The sequence below is a fragment of the Prionailurus bengalensis genome, chromosome C2 (assembly GCF_016509475.1).
Source record: "Prionailurus bengalensis isolate Pbe53 chromosome C2, Fcat_Pben_1.1_paternal_pri, whole genome shotgun sequence".
NCBI classification, from domain to species: Eukaryota; Metazoa; Chordata; class Mammalia; order Carnivora; family Felidae; genus Prionailurus; species Prionailurus bengalensis.
Genome location: NC_057350.1, coordinates 11,536,632 through 11,556,883, shown reverse-complemented (window position 1 = coordinate 11,556,883; position 20,252 = coordinate 11,536,632). Strand labels below are relative to the sequence as shown.

At 42.9% G+C, this 20,252-nt stretch overlaps 1 protein-coding gene across 12 annotated transcripts in view; it reads left to right on the top strand.

The window, feature by feature from the left end:
- The window catches only part of ITSN1 (intersectin 1), a 220,045-nt gene that overhangs the window by 144,434 nt on the left and 55,359 nt on the right, over positions 1-20,252 (top strand). For 8 of the 12 annotated variants that reach the window (XM_043593672.1, XM_043593684.1, XM_043593673.1 and 5 more), the window contains 5 exons: positions 6,076-6,323; positions 8,655-8,814; positions 12,205-12,410; positions 13,200-13,282; positions 17,137-17,303. In XM_043593672.1, coding sequence (XP_043449607.1) covers positions 6,076-6,323; positions 8,655-8,814; positions 12,205-12,410; positions 13,200-13,282; positions 17,137-17,303 — 864 coding nt within the window. The remainder of the gene's footprint in view (positions 1-6,075; positions 6,324-8,654; positions 8,815-12,204; positions 12,411-13,199; positions 13,283-17,136; positions 17,304-20,252) is intronic. The other 4 variants (XM_043593675.1, XM_043593674.1, XM_043593683.1 and 1 more) reach the window with 1 other exon arrangement.

Here is a 20,252-nt window from a genome sequence, read left to right as displayed (position 1 = left end):
AAGCAATTCGACAATGCCTATTCAAATTTCAAATTCTTATTCCCCTTGACCCAGAAATTCTGTTATTCTCCCTCTGTTAGACTGTTTTTTGGCATTTGCACAAATATGTGTGCATGTGGATCTTCACTGCAGCATTGTTGGTAAAAGCAAAAAAGGAACATCCCAGTATAGCAAGGGAGTAGTTTGAATAAATTATGATATAGCTAAACAGTATGATCAAGATGTTTTTAAAAAACTGTATAGATCTACATATACAGATAAGCTCACCAGTAAAAAAAAAAAAAAAAAGCAGAAATAATATGCACAGTGTAATTGCATTTTGGTTAAATAAAATAGTGTGTGTGTGTGTGTGTGTGTGTGTGTGTGTGTACACGTGAATGTTTTTGTGTATGTAGTTCAAGTCCTGAAATACAGACATGAAACCATTAACATTGGTTCCTACTGGGCAGTAAAGAGGGGTTTTCATGTTTAATTTTTTGTACTTTTGTATTATTTTCATATTTACAAATGTATCAACATTTGTAATTTTTAAATGAAACACTGAAGTTAATCCAACTTTGACAAGTATAACAGAGAATGTCCACCCAGTACTGGAATGGTGTTTGCTTTATCTATCTCAGACATCCCAAATATACAATGAAATGTGGAATGTGTACTGCTAGGCATAATTTACTGGCTTGCTGAAGGGACAGCAGCAGTGTCTTCATTTTATAGCACACAATGTAACATGACACCCCAAATGACACTCAACTAGATTATCTTCCTGAGGTTAACAGTCAGTGCAAAAACTACAGAAATTGACATGGGATAGTAACAGATTTTTTATTCCCTACAGTTTGAGGTCAAGAAACATGGTCATGAAAATATGTAGTAGAACATTACTATCAATCTCTTAGTTGAATAATCAGGAGTTCACTTATTTTTGTGGGCGCAGTAATCATAAGATTCTCAGATTTCTCAAACTTCCTTAAAAAATAGCTGACTATACTGGTTAGATTAAAAAAACCTAACATATCCTTTTTTTAGCATAGGCAGTCTTGGAGGGAGCTCTAAAAAGTATTTTGCTCTTGAAAAAACTTGGTGTCCAGTTTTCTCCAAAAAAAATTTTTCATGGTTAACAAAAATTAAAGTGCTGTCTTATATATCATCCTATTCTAAATATTGTTCATAATATAAAGAAATACAAGAGGATGTCTGCCATTGATGTTTCAAATCTTTTTAGAAAGGTAGGAAGAAACACATGAAAAAGCCAATGCCTGATGAAGTTCTCAGGGAATTCTTACTAACTCTGCTAGGAACTTAAGAGGAAAGGAATCAGAATGAACCGATATGCTCAGGGAAGAACTTCTTAATGGAAGCTTCTTAAATGAGTTTGACCTTGATAGCTAGGGCTTAGATACTGTGAACATTGATATGGCCTATCTCTGATCTGAAGGTCCCAGTATTTGGAGGATGACTAAATCACATTTGACATCCATAATGCATTGGAATAGCATAAGAAATTAGAAGACCTTTCTTTGCTCACTGCCATTTTGTTGAAGTTTGTCTTAAGAGCACAGGCTGATCACCTAACTCAGCAGGTCCAGGTGGTGTAGGACTGAGTACATCAGAACGGCTCAGGAGTTTTAAAAAAATAACCCATTCTAGGGCTCACCCCCAGAGACTCTAGGAACTTTATTCCAAATACAGGATTCAAAATCTTCTCCAAGTGGTTCGTTCTGTTAGGCAGTCACTAACAGGAACCACTGATCTAACCTAATGCCTTTTTCCTGTCAAGACTAATCCTAAATCATTTCTGGAAAATACCATCTTAGAAATAGCTTTAAAAAAAAAAAAAAGACACTCTTCAGTGGTTGTCAGCCCTCAACCAGGTCAGTTCATTCTGAAAATTGTTTATCTTCTTACACTCACTGTTTTTCTTTTTTTTTTTTCTCTTGATGGAGATTTTTTTTTTTTTTTTAATATAGTCAATACCTTTCCTTTCCTGCCTTCCTTCGATTTCCGAGGGTGGCTTGTTTAGTAACAATTGGTCATAGTATCCTTACTTTTTTGAGGAACCAGTACATTACGATTCCAGCAGTGGCCCACGTGTGGCCCACTGCCTGTTTTGTAATAAAGTTTTATTGGAACACAGACTTAGTCATTTGTGTATTGCCTACAGCTGCTTTTGTGCTGCAAGGGCAGGGTTAAATAGTTACAACAGAGGAAGAATTTCCTGGATTAGAGCTTTAAAAACTATTTTAATATTCTAACCCAAAAGTTTGGGGGGAAACGTTCTGTTTCCAGGCTGGCAAATGCATGAAACACGTGCTACCCCCCCATACTCCTTACCTCATCCCAGACAGCCACACTGGCTGGTCTAAGTCTGTACACAGTTTAAGTCTCTTTGCCGTCCTTGTTCTGTGTCATTGTGAGGGGAGAGGGAATTCCTATTTCCCTTCTTTGTGACAAGGTAAGAGGTTTTAGAAATATTTGGGCTACCAAATGAATTTAGCAGACATGAAGCATAGAAGCCTTGAGAGAAGAGATGTAATGGTATCGGGCTTCAGCCATGTGTCCTTGACCCTAACAGCTGCTATGAGCATTTGACTGTTGCATCCAAGCCCTACAGCATACAGTGTATGTTAACATTTTGTATGCTAGATCTGTGACCTGCATTCCAGGTCCAGATTGGGTGTGAACTATCTGGGGTTTGCGTTTCCCACTTTGATAAGGTTCTACTAGATTGACTGCAAATGCTTTGAGGTGTTGCAGTGGGGCTGGTTAAGTGAAATTGTATTAAGACCAACACTGTTAAGATTTCAGAACCCCCTGACTTTTAGCTACCAATGAATGAATTTACTTTATATATGTTAAAGTCCACATTATAGCCAGCCATGTCACAAAGTTTGTGTGCCTAACTGTTCTCATTCTATTCTAATCTTATGTACTGTCTTTCCACAACTGGATTGGCATTTGGGCTAAAGTTTCCCAAATCCAGGAGGAACTATTTCTCCCTTTCCTATGAAACCTTTGTGCTTTTTCTAAGTGGTTAATTTAATGTTAAGAGTGATTTTTTATTATATCCTCTGAATCTTAAAATTAAGTCATTCATTAAAATTAATGGATTCCTATTAGAACAAATCAGGCTAATTGAGACTGTTGTTTGGTCAAAGTTGACCAGTGAATTTCCTTGGTTAAAAGGGAACAGCTGATTTCACTACTACCCTGAATGATGGAGAAACTCTTGTTTGACCAGATAAGAGGCTGATGTGGCATCTTCTCCCCTTCTTAAGTATATGAAACTCCTTTCAGCAGTGAAGTGTACTTTCTGTAGTGTGCTTTCTGTTCTTATCAGGAGAAGGGGGCTGGGTGCGATCAGCTAACTAGGGTACAAGCTAGACCTGCCCACAGGGCAGGACATTTCGTTGGGGCTTCAGATCCAGTTCTAGATGTCAACACCAAAAGTCTTGTTAACCAGGTAAGACCCTGTGTCTCGAAGGAATGACAGTAAATTATAGGACATAATCGAGTAAAGCAGCTGACATTTGAGGAGGTCCTACCTGGACAGACCAGTCGAAGTTTCCGACAGGCCATGGTCAAGGATTGAACTCCAGCCCCTAGAGGATTACTGCTGGCAAGAAAGCAAACCCTACAGGTCCCAGGCAGGTTCCTAGAGCAGAGAACGCCCCATACCGAGAACTGGAGAGTGTTACCTAAAGTGAGGGTAAGGACCAGGACAAAAGCCCAAATGAGAGAACTCCAGTACAGAGTCAGAGCTGGACAACAGGAAAGATGGCTTTTAAAAATCTATCATTAAACACTTCTCATATGCCAGGCAGGGTTTTAACTATTTAACAATCCTCATAGCCACCCTAGTAAGACGGGTACTATTATTATCCCCATTTCAGACAAACAAGCTGAGGCACTAGGAGACGAAGGTTGCCCAGTCCCAGTTAATAAATCGTAGAACTAGTATTTAAAGGGGGGCAGTCTAGTTGCAGTGCCCTACTCCTGATCATGATGACACCTTGCTGTCTTGAGGCTAAGTGACTGTGTCAGGCTCAAGTTAGTGAGTTAGGCTCACCTTTGGTCCTAGAACGAGTGGAGGGGGATGGGAGCTTGACTGTTGAACTTGCTGAGGAGTTGGGGAGCCCCTGGCACCATCTGGCCTAGAAACGGCTGTTTCCAGTGCAAAGCTGTGGCAATATTGAAATGTGTCATAATCACTAATAAATATAAATGAAGAAAGAAAGGCATTTCTAGTCATTTGAGTTTAGCATAAAATCCAAGTGGAAGAAAATGTCATCTTAAATCCTCGTCTAGGGAAAGAGCGGGGCTGCCCAGAAAAAGGAACGTAAGGACAAAACAGTGTGGGGGAGTTGAATGAAAAGTGACTAATGTGTTCACATCTGATGTAAGTGTTAGCAAGAATATCAGAACTATAAAGCAAAAAATAAAACCTCTGAAGCAGTGTGGCTGTTTATCTCGGGAAACTCCTTTTTGGAGAATTCGCAGTTTTAAAAATTGCTTTTGCCCCTGACATTAAGGGTTCCCTGAGGTGGAGCAGAGTACAAGGATCATCCACCTACTGAATATTTTGTAAATCAGATGTATAGCTAAGTAGTAAGCCCTATCTACTTTTACCACCCCACCCCAAGCAGTTTTAAAATTCAAGTATGCTAACAAACATTACGCTTACTCTGCACCGAATACAGATAGTAGATGTTTGGTTCCGTAATTTGGGACTTGATTTATTTTTATTTTTTATTTTTATTTTTTTTACTGTATATTTGAATGAACTAGAAAACTGGTATTTTTGCCCATATTTGCAAAGTCATTGTTAACTCATTTCTGTGACCTCTAAAGAACAACATTAATGTCTGATGCAGTGTTCAGTGTTTTACCTCCTCAGGCAGTAATATTAAGAAATAAAAATAAGAGGAGGTCTCTGATAGGCCTTTATTTGATATAGTAATGAAATTAGTTTTCTAATAGTGAAACTTTCCTCCAAAGTCATTCTCATGTGGCTCATAAAATTGTGGGGGTAACTCATAAAGATTGGTAGAACCATTCTGGTGGTTTTGAATGATCTTTTTAAATCTGAATTAAAATGCAAACACTAAAAGCACTTGATGTAATAAATAGCCTCTGTGAGAGTTTTAAACAGCAGCTTTCTGTATTCTCATGTGCACTTTTAGGACATTAAAGTTAAATTTATATAAAGAAAACTATGGGACCTTATTAATAAAATTCAGTGTTGCTGTGACTAACCACTTTCTGGATTTTCTCATCGTGTGTCTACGGAGCTTTTAAATGGCTTAAGGTCAGCTTTGGTTCCCAAGGAAACTAAGACTGTGTTTGTATCGTTCTTATCTGTGTGCTGAACAAACACTCCTTAGTTATTAGAGATATTTAAAGGTTTTTTTTTTTAATTTATTATTATTTTTTTAATTTGAGAGAGTGGGGGGGGGGGGTGGAGAGAGAGAGAAAGAGAGAGAGAGAGAGAGAGAATGAATCCCAGGCAGGCTCCATACTCAGCACGGAGCCTGACTTGGGACCCGAACCCATGACCCTGGAGTCATGACCTGAGCCAAAATCAAGAGTCAGACACTCAAACGACTGAGCCACCCAGGCGCCCCATTAGAGATTTTTAGAATACTGATTACTGTTGATTACATCCTTTGCTTTCCATTTTAAATAATAAACCCTAGTTAAATTATTTTTTAATAACTGCATGACTTCCTGAGTGATGAATGCTATCAGATCACTTTCCAATTCCAGGGAACTTTAAAAATTTAAACTATGAGCCTGAGGACTTTAGTCACTTTATCTTAACCACCATTGCTAGAAAAAGAAACAAAAAAGCTTTAAAAAAGCACAAAGAAAGAACTTCAATTACAACACGTACTGTTTTTTTTAGAGTTAATGTTTAGAGACCGTTTTTCCAGACACCGAGACTAGCATAGGGTGAAGAAATGTCTGTGCAGCGTGCGACAGGGTCAGAGGCTTGGGGCTTTGTCCTGGTGGAGAGCGTGGTGTCTTTCCGGGGTTGATTTAGCTCCACTTGTGTTAAACTTTGTGACTTTCCTGCAGGTGGATGAAAGCCAAACTGGAGAACCGGGCTGGCTTGGAGGAGAATTAAAAGGAAAGACAGGATGGTTCCCTGCAAACTATGCAGAGAAAATCCCAGAAAACGAGGTTCCTGCTCCAGTCAAACCTGGGCCCGACACGACCTCTGCCCCTGCACCCAAACTGGCCATGCGTGAGACCCCCGCTCCTGTGGCTGTGACCGCTCCAGAGCCCTCCACGACCCCCAACAACTGGGCTGATTTCAGCTCCACGTATGTATAGACACACTGTTCCTGAGGACTTTTGAACTCCTCACTTAGTAATCTTTTTAAAGTATTCTTAGAGCTTTGGGCTGTACCTCTGTGTAAAGGAGCAGGCTGATTTTCGTTACCTCTCTCCCTGACCACTCTACTGGCAAATTGTGGATTATGCTGTCTGAACTCAATTTAATTATTTCATTGCTCAGCAGTGGTATGCCCTGGGACAAAATAAAGCCTGTTATCTCGTTGCGTTCAGTAATTTGTATCTTTCATTCTTGTAGAAGAAACGGAGAAATACCATTTCCTAATAATCTGTTTGACATCCAGGGCAGTCAGCAAATAGAGTCATTTCCTGCATGTAAACAGCACTTTTTTGCTGGTCAGAAACAGAAATTGAATTCAGTCATGTGGTTCTGAATAAGATAGAAAGCTGTTTCCTTTAAAGCTTGCCTCTGTCATCAGTCTTGTGCACACGTACCTGTGAGCAAAGATATGTGTGCTCTTGGCCATTGTGAGTGCCACGCCCTTGGGCATCAGGAAACAGCATTAAAAACTGTGTAAGCAGAGGTTTGAAATGATAAAGGAAGCTGCTGTCCACACTTGTAGTTACAGGACCATGATCTACACATACAGTTGTCTAAAAATATTTTCTGCAAGCATCCAAGTAAGAGTGATAAGTAATTTCACTCTTGTAATTTCTTTTTCAAGCCTAATCATCTTTCAGGAAAAACAAATGGAAGGTAAGGAGTCAAGTCCTGCTAGAGACAGGTCAGATGGCTCACACAGAGCAGAGAAAGGAACATGGTGACCAACAGCAGAGGAAGTGGAAGGAAGGATGTAAGACAAAGCAAGTTTTTCCTGCTCCGATTTTCATGTAAAGGGTTGAAGGTGCTAAGAAAGGTCCTCCCTGTCTAGTTTCTGCTTCGAAGTAGCCTTCCTTTAGCATGGTTCCAAGTTGAAACTCTCCATTCCTCTCTTGATCTCGTTAAAAAGTTCGGACTTTTTAAAACTGAAGCTTAGGCTAACGTAAAAGATAAATACCGTGTTTTCCAGGATTTTGTTCTGCTGTGATCCAGTCATTGTGACAGTCTTCCTTGATAAACGTGTGCTGTGCGGTTCTCCAGCTGTCATTAGAGGGCATCTTATTTTCTAAACCCAGAATCAGGATGTGCAGTCCAACAAAGGAATTATTTTGATTTTCAAACGTGTTTATGTCTTACAAAGATGTAAAAAGTAAATTACATGTGGATCTGCAGTCACACAGATGCACATAGTTAACATTAAAAAATTCACAAAATCAAAGCTGCCCCTGAGACCCAGCACAACTGGTCACTGTCAGGGTTCCACCTGCAGTTACCCTGGTGGCTCGACATAGGCCTGGTGCTTGCAGCGGGATGGACAGGACAGACAAACAGAGTTAAGCACCAGATGCCAGACTGGCATGTGTTTGCATGTGGTGTGTAACTTCTTTTTTGCTGATTGCACTGTTGTTGCTACAAATGACCGTGATGGTTGTGTGAGGATGCTTCTCTGGTGCTTTAGAGTTGCAAAGAGACGCTATCCGTATTTCATGTGACCCTCACCACTAACCAAAGTGACAGAATGTTGTTCCCATTTTATCAATGAGAAGTGAAGATTCAGAGAAACTATCATAATTTGCCTGAGGTTCATCGCTAGTGAAGCTCAGATTCAAACCCAAGTCTAAGGCTTTTTCCTCCCCATCATGTTCTTGAACCTTTTTTTTTCTTAAGAATATTTATTTATTCAATTGTTTATTTTAGAGAGAGTGCGTGAGTGAGCGAGGTACAGAGAGTGAGACTGAAAGAATCCCACAAGGTGCAGAGAGAGAGAGAGAGAGAGAGAGAGAGAGAGAGAGAGAGAGAGGGAGAGAGTGCGGAGCCCAGATTGGGGCTCGAGCTCACCCAAAGCAGGACTCAAACTCACGAACCGTGAGATCATAACCCAAGCGCAAGTCAGATGCTTAACTGACTAAGCCACCCAGGCACCCCTATTTATTTTTTATGTGTTTGCTTATTTTTGAGAGAGGGTGAGAATGTAGGGGAGCAGGTGAGGGGCAGAGAGAGAGGGGGAGAGAGGATCTGAAGCAGCCTGTGTGCCGACGGCCGAGACAGCCCGATGCCAGGCTCGAACTCATACACTCTGAGATCGTCACCTGAGCCAAAGTCTGACACTTAGCCGATTCGGCCACCCAGGTGCCCCAGATGTTTCTGAACTTTAGAAAGCCCCATAAATGTACTGGGTCTGCGTCTGCATCTGCTGCAGGTGAAAAGCTGGCACCTCAGGAAGTACTTGCTTCTCACGGAGGCCTACTTTTCCTTCCAGGTGGCCCACCAGCACGAATGAGAAGCCAGAAACCGACAACTGGGATGCGTGGGCAGCCCAGCCCTCACTCACCGTCCCAAGTGCAGGCCAGCTACGGCAGAGGTCAGCCTTCACTCCAGCCACGGCCACGGGCTCGTCTCCATCCCCTGTGTTAGGCCAGGTGAGAGCAGTCAGTGGGTGTGCGTGTGTATACATGCTGTATACAGTGGCGGCACATTTGGCAAGTGCTTATTGGCCGGGTTGTTTGTACGCACTTGGGGCAGTTGGCAGTGCGGGATTCGGTTCACATTTTCCCGACAGCATCGAGGGGCCTGAAGAGTTTAGAGGAGGGTGATCTCCCGCACAGGTTGACCAGGGAAGCTTCACTAGGGAAGTGGCGTTTGAGTGGCATCTTACAATGGGTCAATTTTAGTAGGAAGTGGAGCAGGCTGGCCTAGCAGCCAGCAGAGTCTGTGAGGAGACGCTTTAAAGTAGGAGAGGAGAGTGTTTGGCGAAAAGCACGGACCAGTCAATTTGGGGAGACCACTGAGTATCAGAAAACACATTGACTGACTATAAGTCAATGGGAAGCTCTTAAATGCTCAGCTAAGAAAGTGTTTCTGAAAGGATAAAGTAGTAGTTCTGAATATTGCTACCCAATACAATAAAGCAGTATTTTACTTACTACGATAAAGCTAAAGCAATGAAATGTCTATAAATAACCAAACCAAACAGAGCAAATGCCCATCTGGCAGGCAGTCAGGGGTCAGGCACAGTTTCTGACGTGAGAACAGCAGGTTTGTGGGGAGGTTCGAGCCGAGGGCGTCGAGCTGTCAGCAGCCAAGGACGGAGACACGCCCCCGTTGGAGCCAACGGAAAGGAACGCGGTCCAGATCGAGAAAAGGATTTGGCCTCAAAGACAAGCAAGGAGGGCACAGAGAGAGGTTTTTAGTTGGCGGGAGGAGTTGGGTTTTAGGCATGTTAAGTTGAAGATGAAAATGGGGCACCAGGTGGTCCCGTCTGACAGGCAGTTGGAACATAGGTCGGCTCCGAGGAAATGCGAGATCGTCAAAAAAGGGAGAACAGAGCAAGTAAATGGAAAATACGCGGAGCGTGTGTGTTCTCCGATCTGGGAGAGGAGCAGGAGCCCGCGGCTGGACACACTCCTTCCCTGTGCTTCTGTCCCGGCTCTGCTGTTTGCAGAAAGGGGGGTGGTGAGGATCAGGGCAGAGAGCGTTCCGCGAGAGGAGTGTACTTGTGGCCTGGGAAGGAGTAGGGTAAACCAGTGGCACAGGGCTGGGGGAGAGGAGGGGGAGCAAGTAGGAGCTCTGTGGCAGGGAGGGAGGGCACCGAGGAGAGAGGGAAGCACTAGAGACGAGCTCCAGGAACGAAATGGTGTGGGATGGAAATGACATTCAAGCTGCAGAAGGAAGGCGGGATCCTTCTTCTGGGAGAGGAAGGGGGAGGAGAGGCCAGAGAGAGAGAAAGGAGAGAAAGGAGGTCAGGTGGCAGCATCCTTGGGAGGGGACCCTGAGGGCCGGCAGAGTGCACACAGTTGCAAGTGAGCAAAGAGCAAAGGTTTGCTTGGCTGGATGGAACCTGAATCTGTAACTGGTCGTCTCTGCACTTTGTCTCCACTTTCTGCAACGATGCTTACTTCACAGTTTGGGATCAGAAAGCGATAGTAATAGAAGCTGCTACTATTGCAATTATTACTGTCACAGCAACACTAGGGATACATTTATTAAACTCTCTTAAGCCAAAGTGTCTCTGTTTTATAATGTGGAAACTGAGGCCTAGGGAGATTAAGCAGTTGTCCCAAGTCACAAAATTGGTAAGTGACATGCTTGGGGTTCCAGCCGGACCGAGTCCATGCTGTGTTCGGCCCCAGGCTGGTTATTAGGACATTTCCACGTGGGAAAGTTGACAAGGCAGGGACAGGGAAGACGTTTCAGGAGGAGAGTCTATGAAATTTCAGGGAGGGCCCATCCAGCCAAAATGGCTGACCCTGGGGTCTCTTCTTGGCCCAGAAATGAGTGGAGGCTGGAGGGATTCAGCAGCAAAGAGAGCCGCGGGCTGCCAGGCCGTTAGGGGCGGGGGCGGGGGGGCTCCTGCGAGCCCCAGAGAGGAGAATGGGAGGTGGAGAACATATGGGCTTTGAAGGAGTGCACAGTTGAGATGGAAAGGGGTAGGGATGTCATCAGTTTAAGATCATGAGGACCCAGGAAGACGAGGATATAGAAGTCGTAAACATGGACACCCGGGCTGTTCGACCTGGCATAAATACTCTGTACGTAATCCCAATGCAGTGTTGAGAGGAAAGTGTCCTCTAGAGCCAAGTCCAGGTTGGTTCTGAATGAACTGTCTTTGGGCGTTGTCCTTATTTCTGTCCATTTTCATCGATGATTGAATGTCGACGTCTTTTTTTTTTTTTTTTTTGTATTATCTTACGATATCGTGATGGTTTTATGTTACAGTTTTTAAAAAGATAATAAATGCCTCACCCTGCCTTTCCAGCCTCACCTCCTCCTCCACCCCTCCATGAAACTAGGCCGCACGCACCCCGGAATGGTGCTCCACTTCCTGGACCCTTGGCCGTGTACCACCTCGAGGCCTCTGCCCGTGCTGTGCCCTCGGCCCAGAGCGCTCTTCCTCCGAAGCCCTAGCCCGCAAAATCCTTGTCGTCCTGCAGGGCCCGACTCCAGTGCTGCCTCCTCTGTGAAATGTTCCCTGTTGCCCTCAGGCACAAGCCATTCCTCTTTTCTCTCTGTTCCCACAGCGAATAGCTGGAGCCTCTTTGTAGTCGATTTCATTCTGACAGGTGGTACACGTCCCTGTGTGTATCTCTCTCTCTTTCCCGTTAATTGTGACGTCTTTGCTAATAATACCATACTGACCTTTTAGTGTAGTGCTTTACGGTTAATAAAGTCTTTTACCCTAAATTATTTTGAGGAGGCAGAGGTGGCACTTTATTCATCTTTGTAACCCCACGTGGCCTTTGCGTGTAGATGTTTGTGATGGATTACCGTCGATCTATGCCAGCCAAACCGCTGTGTCTCTAAAAAGGAGCTAAAACAAGCACAGTCCAACGCAGGGCGTCTTTTCCTGTGCCCACCCAGACGAAGATGTCAGCTAATTATCCTTTGAGACTCTGTAAGATTTCTGCTCCAGTATTGATTAATCTTTCACCAAACATTGGAAATGGGGGAGGGGGGCCCTGGGCAACTTGGGGGGTTAAAATAGAACCAAATGTAAAAGGCACAGAGCCAGGTGCCACAAAACAAATACGACCTCCTGGCTTGTTCAGTTAGGGGGCTCTGGATGGCCACACAATGGCTTGGGGATAGGTTGGCAGGTTTTTGCCTCTCCTTTTGAAACTGAGTGATCACTAAGAGACGGTGGGTGAAGCATCCAGCCCCCATGCAGCCCTGAAGCAGGGTCCTTTGTGGCTGTGTGTGTGCTGTGCCCATGTACACCTCCTGGAAAGGAGTGTTCGTGCCAGTGTTCATGTGCCCTGAATTGCTAACAGATCGCAGAGTAATGAGAGGTCCTTTATGTATTTCCACACAAGGGTGAGAAGGTGGAGGGGCTACAAGCGCAAGCCCTGTATCCTTGGAGAGCCAAAAAAGACAACCACTTAAATTTTAACAAAAATGATGTCATCACCGTCCTGGAACAGCAAGACATGTGGTGGTTTGGAGAAGTTCAAGGTCAGAAGGGTTGGTTCCCCAAGTCTTACGTGAAACTCATTTCAGGGCCCATAAGGAAATCTACAAGGTATTTGTGTGTTTATCTGCTTCTATTAGATGAAAACAATGTTAGGCATTAAGTTACTGCTTGCATTAGTTAAGATTCACAGATAGGGCTGCGGGATTATTTTGTCTTCTGGGTCTTTTAACTGCAAAAGTTAAGAGTACGCAGCCACAGAAGGCAGCCTCTTGACAGATAAATGTCAGTTTTTTCTTCCCTTGTGGAAGCCTGTATGTCTCGTTTTTCATTGACTTCTGTAAGAGGGAATTCTATGCCAAGACCTTGAACATTCTTGCGGATTTGTTGGCAGATAATGCCTCTCTTCATGCTTAGTACCCAGTCCTGGGCCAGGTACACATGAATACCCACAGGCCCAAAGCATTTGGGGAAACAGTGGAAAGAATGAACTATCTTTTTTTGTTAGGAACCTTATGGCATGGACCCTTTAACATAAAGAGTGTTTAATTATTGCGTTCATGTAGGTGTTCAAAGCAAATTATGAGCTTTAAGAAGATTTTAAAAAATAGCAAAAATATTGGACAAGCATCTATCATTCAGGCTTTGAAATAGACCAGTATACCCTGACTGTGCACCCAGCCTTGCAAGTGCTGAAACACAAGAATGTGAGCCTAGAATCATGCCTTGTGCACCTTGTGTATTTTAACTTAGCCCAAGAACAACTGTCTCAGCTGTAGATTGCTCAAAGTTTAAACGTTAAACAGCTTACAAAGAAAAATAAAAAGGAAAATCAATGTCATTTGTATGATTTTCTTTGAAGATAAAAATTAAACTCCTTTCTCCCCCAACCTCTTTCAGCATCGATTCTGGTTCTTCAGAAAGTCCTGCTAGTCTAAAGAGAGTAGCGTCTCCAGCAGCCAAGCCAGCCGTTTCGGGAGAAGGTGAGAACCTGAGTCCAATTATGTTGTTTAGAAGGGTCGAGGGGATCACATAATATAAACTGTAAATGTTTGAAAGAGACTGGATTTCACTTTAAAATAGATCGCATTAATTTATGTTCAGTGTATTCAACTCCGAGCTAAAATGAAAGGTGAAGATCTTTACAAAAGCAAAGGACTTTCAAAATAGTATCAGATATATTAGTCATAAAAACTGAATCTTCTAATTCTATTTGATTCTGAGCCCTTTGACTTTTGAAAGAGGCCCATCAGCATGACTAGGGATCAAGTTTTGTGAGCATCTCTGTCGCTGAATTGTGGTCATTGCTGCCCTCGATATAGTCTGTTCCTCCCTGACTCGTAGATAAATGTTTTGTTTTAAAACTGTAACTACACAGTCAAGGAAAGCTGTCTGTCACAGCAACCTCAAAGCCATCTTCTACTACCTCAAATGAAAGCGAGAAGTTCAATTTTTCTGTTCCTTGTAAATATCCACACCAGATGATTTAGGCCTAAAAAATTCATCTTGAGTGCTTATTACACTATTAATTAGTTGCTTTATTTCCTGGTCTTTACCCCATGAAATAATTCTAAGGATTGTATATGCCGATATATGGGATGGATTTTAAAATGCACAAAACCCACATGATCCAGGCTCTAATGGTAAAAATCTTACGTCTTTTCTACATTCAGTGTAGCCATTATCGTAGTCTTCATTGAAGAATGCTGCCCACGCTTCACACGCTTTCCACCACAAGTCTGAACAGTGTTGGTAGCTAGCAGATGTCTGCCCAGTTGTGTACTAATTTTTCATGGGTTCCTCGAAGAAGTTATATGAAGATAGAGTGTTCTCTCTAGTTTGTTTGCCATCATGAGATTGTTGCATTCCTTAGAAAGCTTGCCTTGTGAAAAAGAGTTATTAAAACAATTTTTTCAGTGGAGGCAGCAAGGAATAAGGTTTAGTGGTATTTCAGACTCACGGTAACACGATTCCTTTTTCAAAGGGAATTTTCGAAGCAAAAATGTTTATAAGTTTCTAGGTATAGCGGTAAAACCTCATTACTACTGAATAAATCCAACATTTTGTTACGTCCATTTGTTGCTATCTCCACCAAAACAATCATTGGCGTAGTTCTATCCGTATACATTCTTATCAGTCATCTTAACGAGTTTTTTATCCGCTGTGAGCAGAACAAGGCAAAAAACTCTTTTTTAAACATAGCATGTACATCAGTATTGTATAAAGCAAATCATGATTCCACCCAAATTCAGTGTGTTATATCTAGTTAAGTCTCATCAGAAGGCCAAAGTTGATACCCTGGCTCTTCACCTAGTAGCCATGTAACTTTGGTCCTGCCTCCACTTCCTCATCTGTAAAGTGGGCGTAAGGACTGCCCCTTCAAGTAGGAAACCATTACAGGATAAGGAGATAATTTGTGTAAAGCATTTAGGAGAAAGGTCAGTAGGTATCTGCTACTGTTACTTCCTGTTTGCTTCAGTCTCTGGATGGTCAGCACAGAGTCAGTCCCTTAATGCAGCAAGCATGCTTATGTACGAGCAGTGTTGATGAATGCTGATTTGTTTTGAAACCTGTGCAGAGGCCTCATCCCTTGAGGCCCCACTATATAGGTCACAGGTGAGCCAACACATTGTTTAAAGTTGAGTAACAGAAGAGAAATTCTAATCTTAGGTGACAATGACTACATCCCTTGTGAGGTGACTTAGGTGCATTAGGAAATGCTAGGAGAGACTGAGGGCATTCAGGAGCCATGCGGGAGCAGTTGGCATTTGAAGTTCTGAGAAAAGCTATTTACATATAATAACGGGCCCCTTATTAATACTGAACTAAAGGTAATCCCATTTCAAGTAAACCATAAACCAGGTTAGATTGTCCATTGGCACAGCTCTTAGAATATACTGGCATGGGAACGGCCAGTGCCCTGTGTTAAAACGTCTCTAGAGGAGGGTCTGAGGGCCACTGTGTGGCCACCGTCCTGGCTCCCAGCTCTCACGGAGCCCTGTGGGAGCCTCAGATTCCTGGGTACATAGCAGGGCAAGCAATGCCACAGTCTTTGCAGTCTCCTTGGTATCCCGTAGTGCAGCAGCAAGTTCAGCCAGAGTTCATGCTTCTGAAGTTTCTTAAACATTTTGCAAGTTACTTCAAAATGCGGATCTGTTTTTGAGCAAGTGACTTTTCAGTGCAAGAATCACTGGGGAAAGTCTGGATTTGCCAGGGATCCTATCTTACGTGGCCAGACACGAGCAAAGGAGCAAGGAACAGAGAAAAGTGAAAAGGGAAAGGTCAGAATATTGAGAAACCAGAAAAAGGAATATATTAGTGAGAAAAAGAATGTCCTTAGCAAAACTGCCAGACTTTGATTTCCGTGTGTGGGAAATCATTTTTCCACGTTTTCACTGTGGAGGTGGGTGTTAGCAGCACTGGAGGACTAAAGACAGAGAGTCTTCTGTTCTCCCTCGCACATTTGGATGACCTTGTGTCTGCCGTGGGGTCCGTGCTCGCCAGCAGTCGCAGGTCAGCACTGCTGAATTTGAGGCCGCCCTTGGAGGGCTCTCCCACGTTGTAGAGCTGCCCACGTTAGCACACGCATTAGGGTGTTTGTGGTTTTTTGTGTTTGTTATAGCTTTCATTAGTACCTCCCGCAGAGGCCCTTATAATTAGCCAAAAGGATTCCTCCATACTGAATTTCTGCCTAGTAATTAACAGTAGGCTGTGAATGTAAGGGCTCCACGTGAAGGTTTAGTGAGAAACCTGCATCATCCATCATAAAAATGAACTTTCTGGGTAAAAGGTGATTAAAAAAAAAAAAAAAGCCTTTAAAAACATACACAAAAGGCCTAGGATACGATGAAGAAAAAGTAGAAGCGAGAAACTTAGGTCCGTCTTTCTATAAATCTTACTCTGTTCCTAGTGTAGTGTCTAGAATGTTGCACCTAGTGATCTTTCAGAGAGTGTGATTCGGTTTCTAAGCCTTAGTAAAACCAACTGTTTGTCCTCCAAAAAGAAAAATTTCCTCTGGAATGCACACCCTTCACATTCAAGGGGGTAAAGAACATTGACTCTTATTTTTTTAAGACTTGAATAATAAAATGCAAGAAACTGAGATTTATTTTCAGCTCGTTCAGAAAGGCTTGCCTGTTTTCTGGGATTGAGTAGACATTACTTTCACTGTCAGTCCGCTACCTGTTTATGCACTTGAATGACAAGTAGGTGCCCATTTTTAACTAAATAGTATACATCTTTTCTTTTGTGTTTTAACAGCTTCCTCCCATCTGTGTGTATGGCACAAAAGGGCATAAGTTTTCACTCGGGCACTTGAATAATGAAAAGAACTGTGTCTAATTTACATGCAGGATATACTGTATCTAAAAATTTTCCAAAATTGTGACTTGATACCCTCAAAATGGAAGTACAGACATTTGATGTGTGTACAAGATCCTGTGTGCTGGTGCATCTAAACCAGCACTCAGCACGACACGGGTACTCAGTAAATGTTAGTTAAAAGTAAACGTAAAAACCATTTTCACTTAAAATCATGACATCAAATGGTAGCTCACTCTTGGTACTCAGTGTCGGTAAGCATGCGGTTGGCTCTTTGGTTCCCGTGGCTGGGTCTTCCCAGGAATTGTCTCCCTGTCTACAGTTAACTGAATTTTTATGTGCAACTTGGGAATTTAGAGCCCAGGGTGTTCTGCAACTCTGTTTTATCTGTGACTAGCCTTTCTCTTGAATGGATCTTACCCTAACTTCCTTATTCATAAACTTGCATTTGCAAAGCTGTCTGGGATTTCTGTAAACAATCAAGCTCTCTCCGTATCTCAATATTTCTCCCCACCAGAATTTATTGCCATGTACACTTACGAGAGTTCTGAGCAAGGCGATTTAACCTTTCAGCAAGGGGATGTGATTTTGGTTACCAAGAAAGATGGTGACTGGTGGACAGGAACAGTGGGCGACAAGTCTGGAGTCTTCCCTTCTAACTATGTGAGGCTTAAAGATTCAGAGGTAAACCCACATTCACTGTTTCCTCCCCCTTTCGGTGCGGTGATTCTCTTTGCAGGGAGTCACGATATTGGACGGTGGAACACTTTGATGGGTTTTGCTAAAGTTCTGGGACGTTGACAGCAAATACAGTGACCTGTAATTGTTTCAACTTGTCATTTGGTGCTGCAGGGTTCCCACAAGCAGAAGAACCCCCTGGGACTAAGTGGAGATTGCATATAAGGAGGCTGGTCTGCGTCACCTGGGTTAATGTTCAGTATTCATCTCTGTTCCTACATGTGACTGACTTAGGATTTGGAGTAAACATTCTTTTTTTTTTTTTTTTTTTTTTTTTTAATTTTTTTTTCAACGTTTATTTATTTTTGGGACAGAGAGAGACAGAGCATGAACAGGGGAGGGGCAGAGAGAGAGGGAGACACAGAATGGGAAGCAGGCTCCAGGCTCTGAGCCATCAGCCCAGAGCCTGACGCGGGGCTCGAACTCACGGACCGCGAGATCGCGACCTGGCTGAAGTCGGACGCTTAACCGACTGCGCCACCCAGGCGCCCCTGGAGTAAACATTCTTGATCAGGTCTTCACGAGCACTGATCTGGGGTACCCGAAGGAAAACAACACAGCAGTATTTTGCCCATGTCAACAAAAGAATGTGGGTGATACTGGCCCTAGAACATTGGGCAGTAGAGAGTTTCCAAAATTTATATTTTGCCTACACATTAGGGAGACACAAGATCTAAGAGATCGATACACTTTTGGCTAAGCCTTAAGGTTTCAGACCCATTGATCAGGGCCTGAATATGTTCTAAATGCTGTTGTCCTTATAAATCAGAAATGGCTCCCATTGTTGTTACATGGGGCCCTAAAAATTCAGTTGCATAATAAGTGGTCTTGAAGTGGTGCGAGTTTAACGGAATGGGGTGGGCCTCCAGAGTACTGGAAGCCTAGCTTTGTAGGGGCCAATGTCAAGTTAGTGGAGAATTTCAGGGTAAACCACTGTACTCATTTAACAGAGAGCCATTGCACATAAATAAACCAACAAGAACTGGCTTTCCCCCACCCCACCCCCACACCTCCTTTCTCAGGTGTAAGCCAGTGGAGAGAGTTCCTCTCTCATTTGAATGCCAGTCTCAGGGTGTAAAATTGGGCTTGGTCCACAGGCCCCGTGTGTGCAACTGCTTTGGAAGCCAGGAGCCTGGCCCCACACTGCAGCCTGTTCATGGGCCTTCTTCCCTGCAGTTCCCAGGAGCACTTTGTATTTTGCTCGAGTTTTGTTTTTTCAGGGAGTGTCATTTTTGCTGTTTGGGGTTTTTTGTTTTTGTTTTGTTTTTTTTTTTTTTGCTGTGGTCTTGAAAGCAGCTTATTGAAACACCCAGGAGGGGTTTGCAGGCATTTGCCTACCCCTGGAGAATATGGCAGAAGCCAGGTAGACAGTACTTCTGTCCAAGAGGACAGCCAGCGAATTGTCCTCCTCGGACCTGGAGAGGGGAGAATTAGGCTTTTCTCCAGGCTTCCAGTTGGATCCAGTAAGAATCCTACAGATGGTATTTCAGGGGCACAGGGGAAAAAGTACAACTAAACTCAGTTTCTGTTACTAGGCATGAAGACTTTTCAAGTGACTACCTGTTGGTTCAATTAATAAACAAAAGCCATTACTTATATTTTAACTTTAATAAATTATAGTTTTCTATTAAAAAAAAAATCTGAAATCAATAAGTGAAAGAAAAAAAAAAACTGACATTTTTAAAGGTAAGCTGAGTCGTAAGGTGCTTTTTAACCACAGTCTTAAATTATGAGCCACAGAAGAACTAACAGCGCTAAAGATTTTGGACAAACATTGAGTGAGCTACATTATTTCATAATGATGAAAACATCGAAAAAGTCAGCTCTTTCATTTTCCTTGGACACGGAGTTCAGTGTATAAGGAAAATTTCCTGCTAAAACCAGACCCAGCCTCAGATACCAGAATTGCCCTCTGGGCATGGGAGTGTCTGTCCTATCCTGGCTTTTCCCTTCTCTGTAAGGGAAGGGCTGGGGCACATGGCCTGGGGCGGCTTTTCTCCTGCATTCTTGAGGGGCGCCAGGACAGAACCTGATCTCCTGAGTTGTCTTAGCTTCTCTGCGGCTGTCATGTTAAACAAGGAGCGCACTGGGGCTCCCGTGGCTGGCTCAGTGGATAGAGCAAGTGGCTCTTGATCTTGGGGTCGTGAGTTCAAGCCCCATGGGTGGAGAGCCTACTTTAAAAAAAAGTGGGAGAGCACACTCAAGCTACTTGGACTCTATCATTGGGTGTTGCCAATTGCATTATTCCTTTTATGGACTATGGAGAGCGTATTACAAGCCTGTACTGGGAAAGTAACTGGTCATTTGGAATCTTATGTCATTAATATTCCTTTATTTTGATACGCAGCGTATAAAAATAGGAAAGGAGATTGGTATTATACATCTTGATAATACAGAAATCATAATCAGTGTGAAACTTGTAACTCAAACTTTCCCCGGTAAATGGTTATTAAATTTCAATGACCCAAATAAAGAGACTATGATACGTTAGATAAATGACATGTTTTTATTCTTACAGTAACTGTCATTTACTTTATTAAGCCTTTTGTTTTGTTTTGTTTTGTTTTGTTTTGTTTTGTTTTGATTGGAAAACTTAATTTACTGGCAGATAGGGACTCGAGGACGAAAATCAATTCAGAATAAAGCACTTTGTAATGACAGATTACAGTCTGGCCCCTGTTCTGACTCGAGGTCTCTGTTGGCTTGTTCAGCTGGTTTAAAATTCCATGAGTATCCATAAAGGAATTCAACCCCAGAGCACTTTTGGAACAATTAGTAGTTGCAAAAAAAAAAAAGTATGGTCTGTTTCTATGGATTGTACATCCAGCATTGATAGAGGAATTTCAATGTTAAGCAGTGTAAGATTTGAGCGGAAGGGATACACAGGAAAGGGGC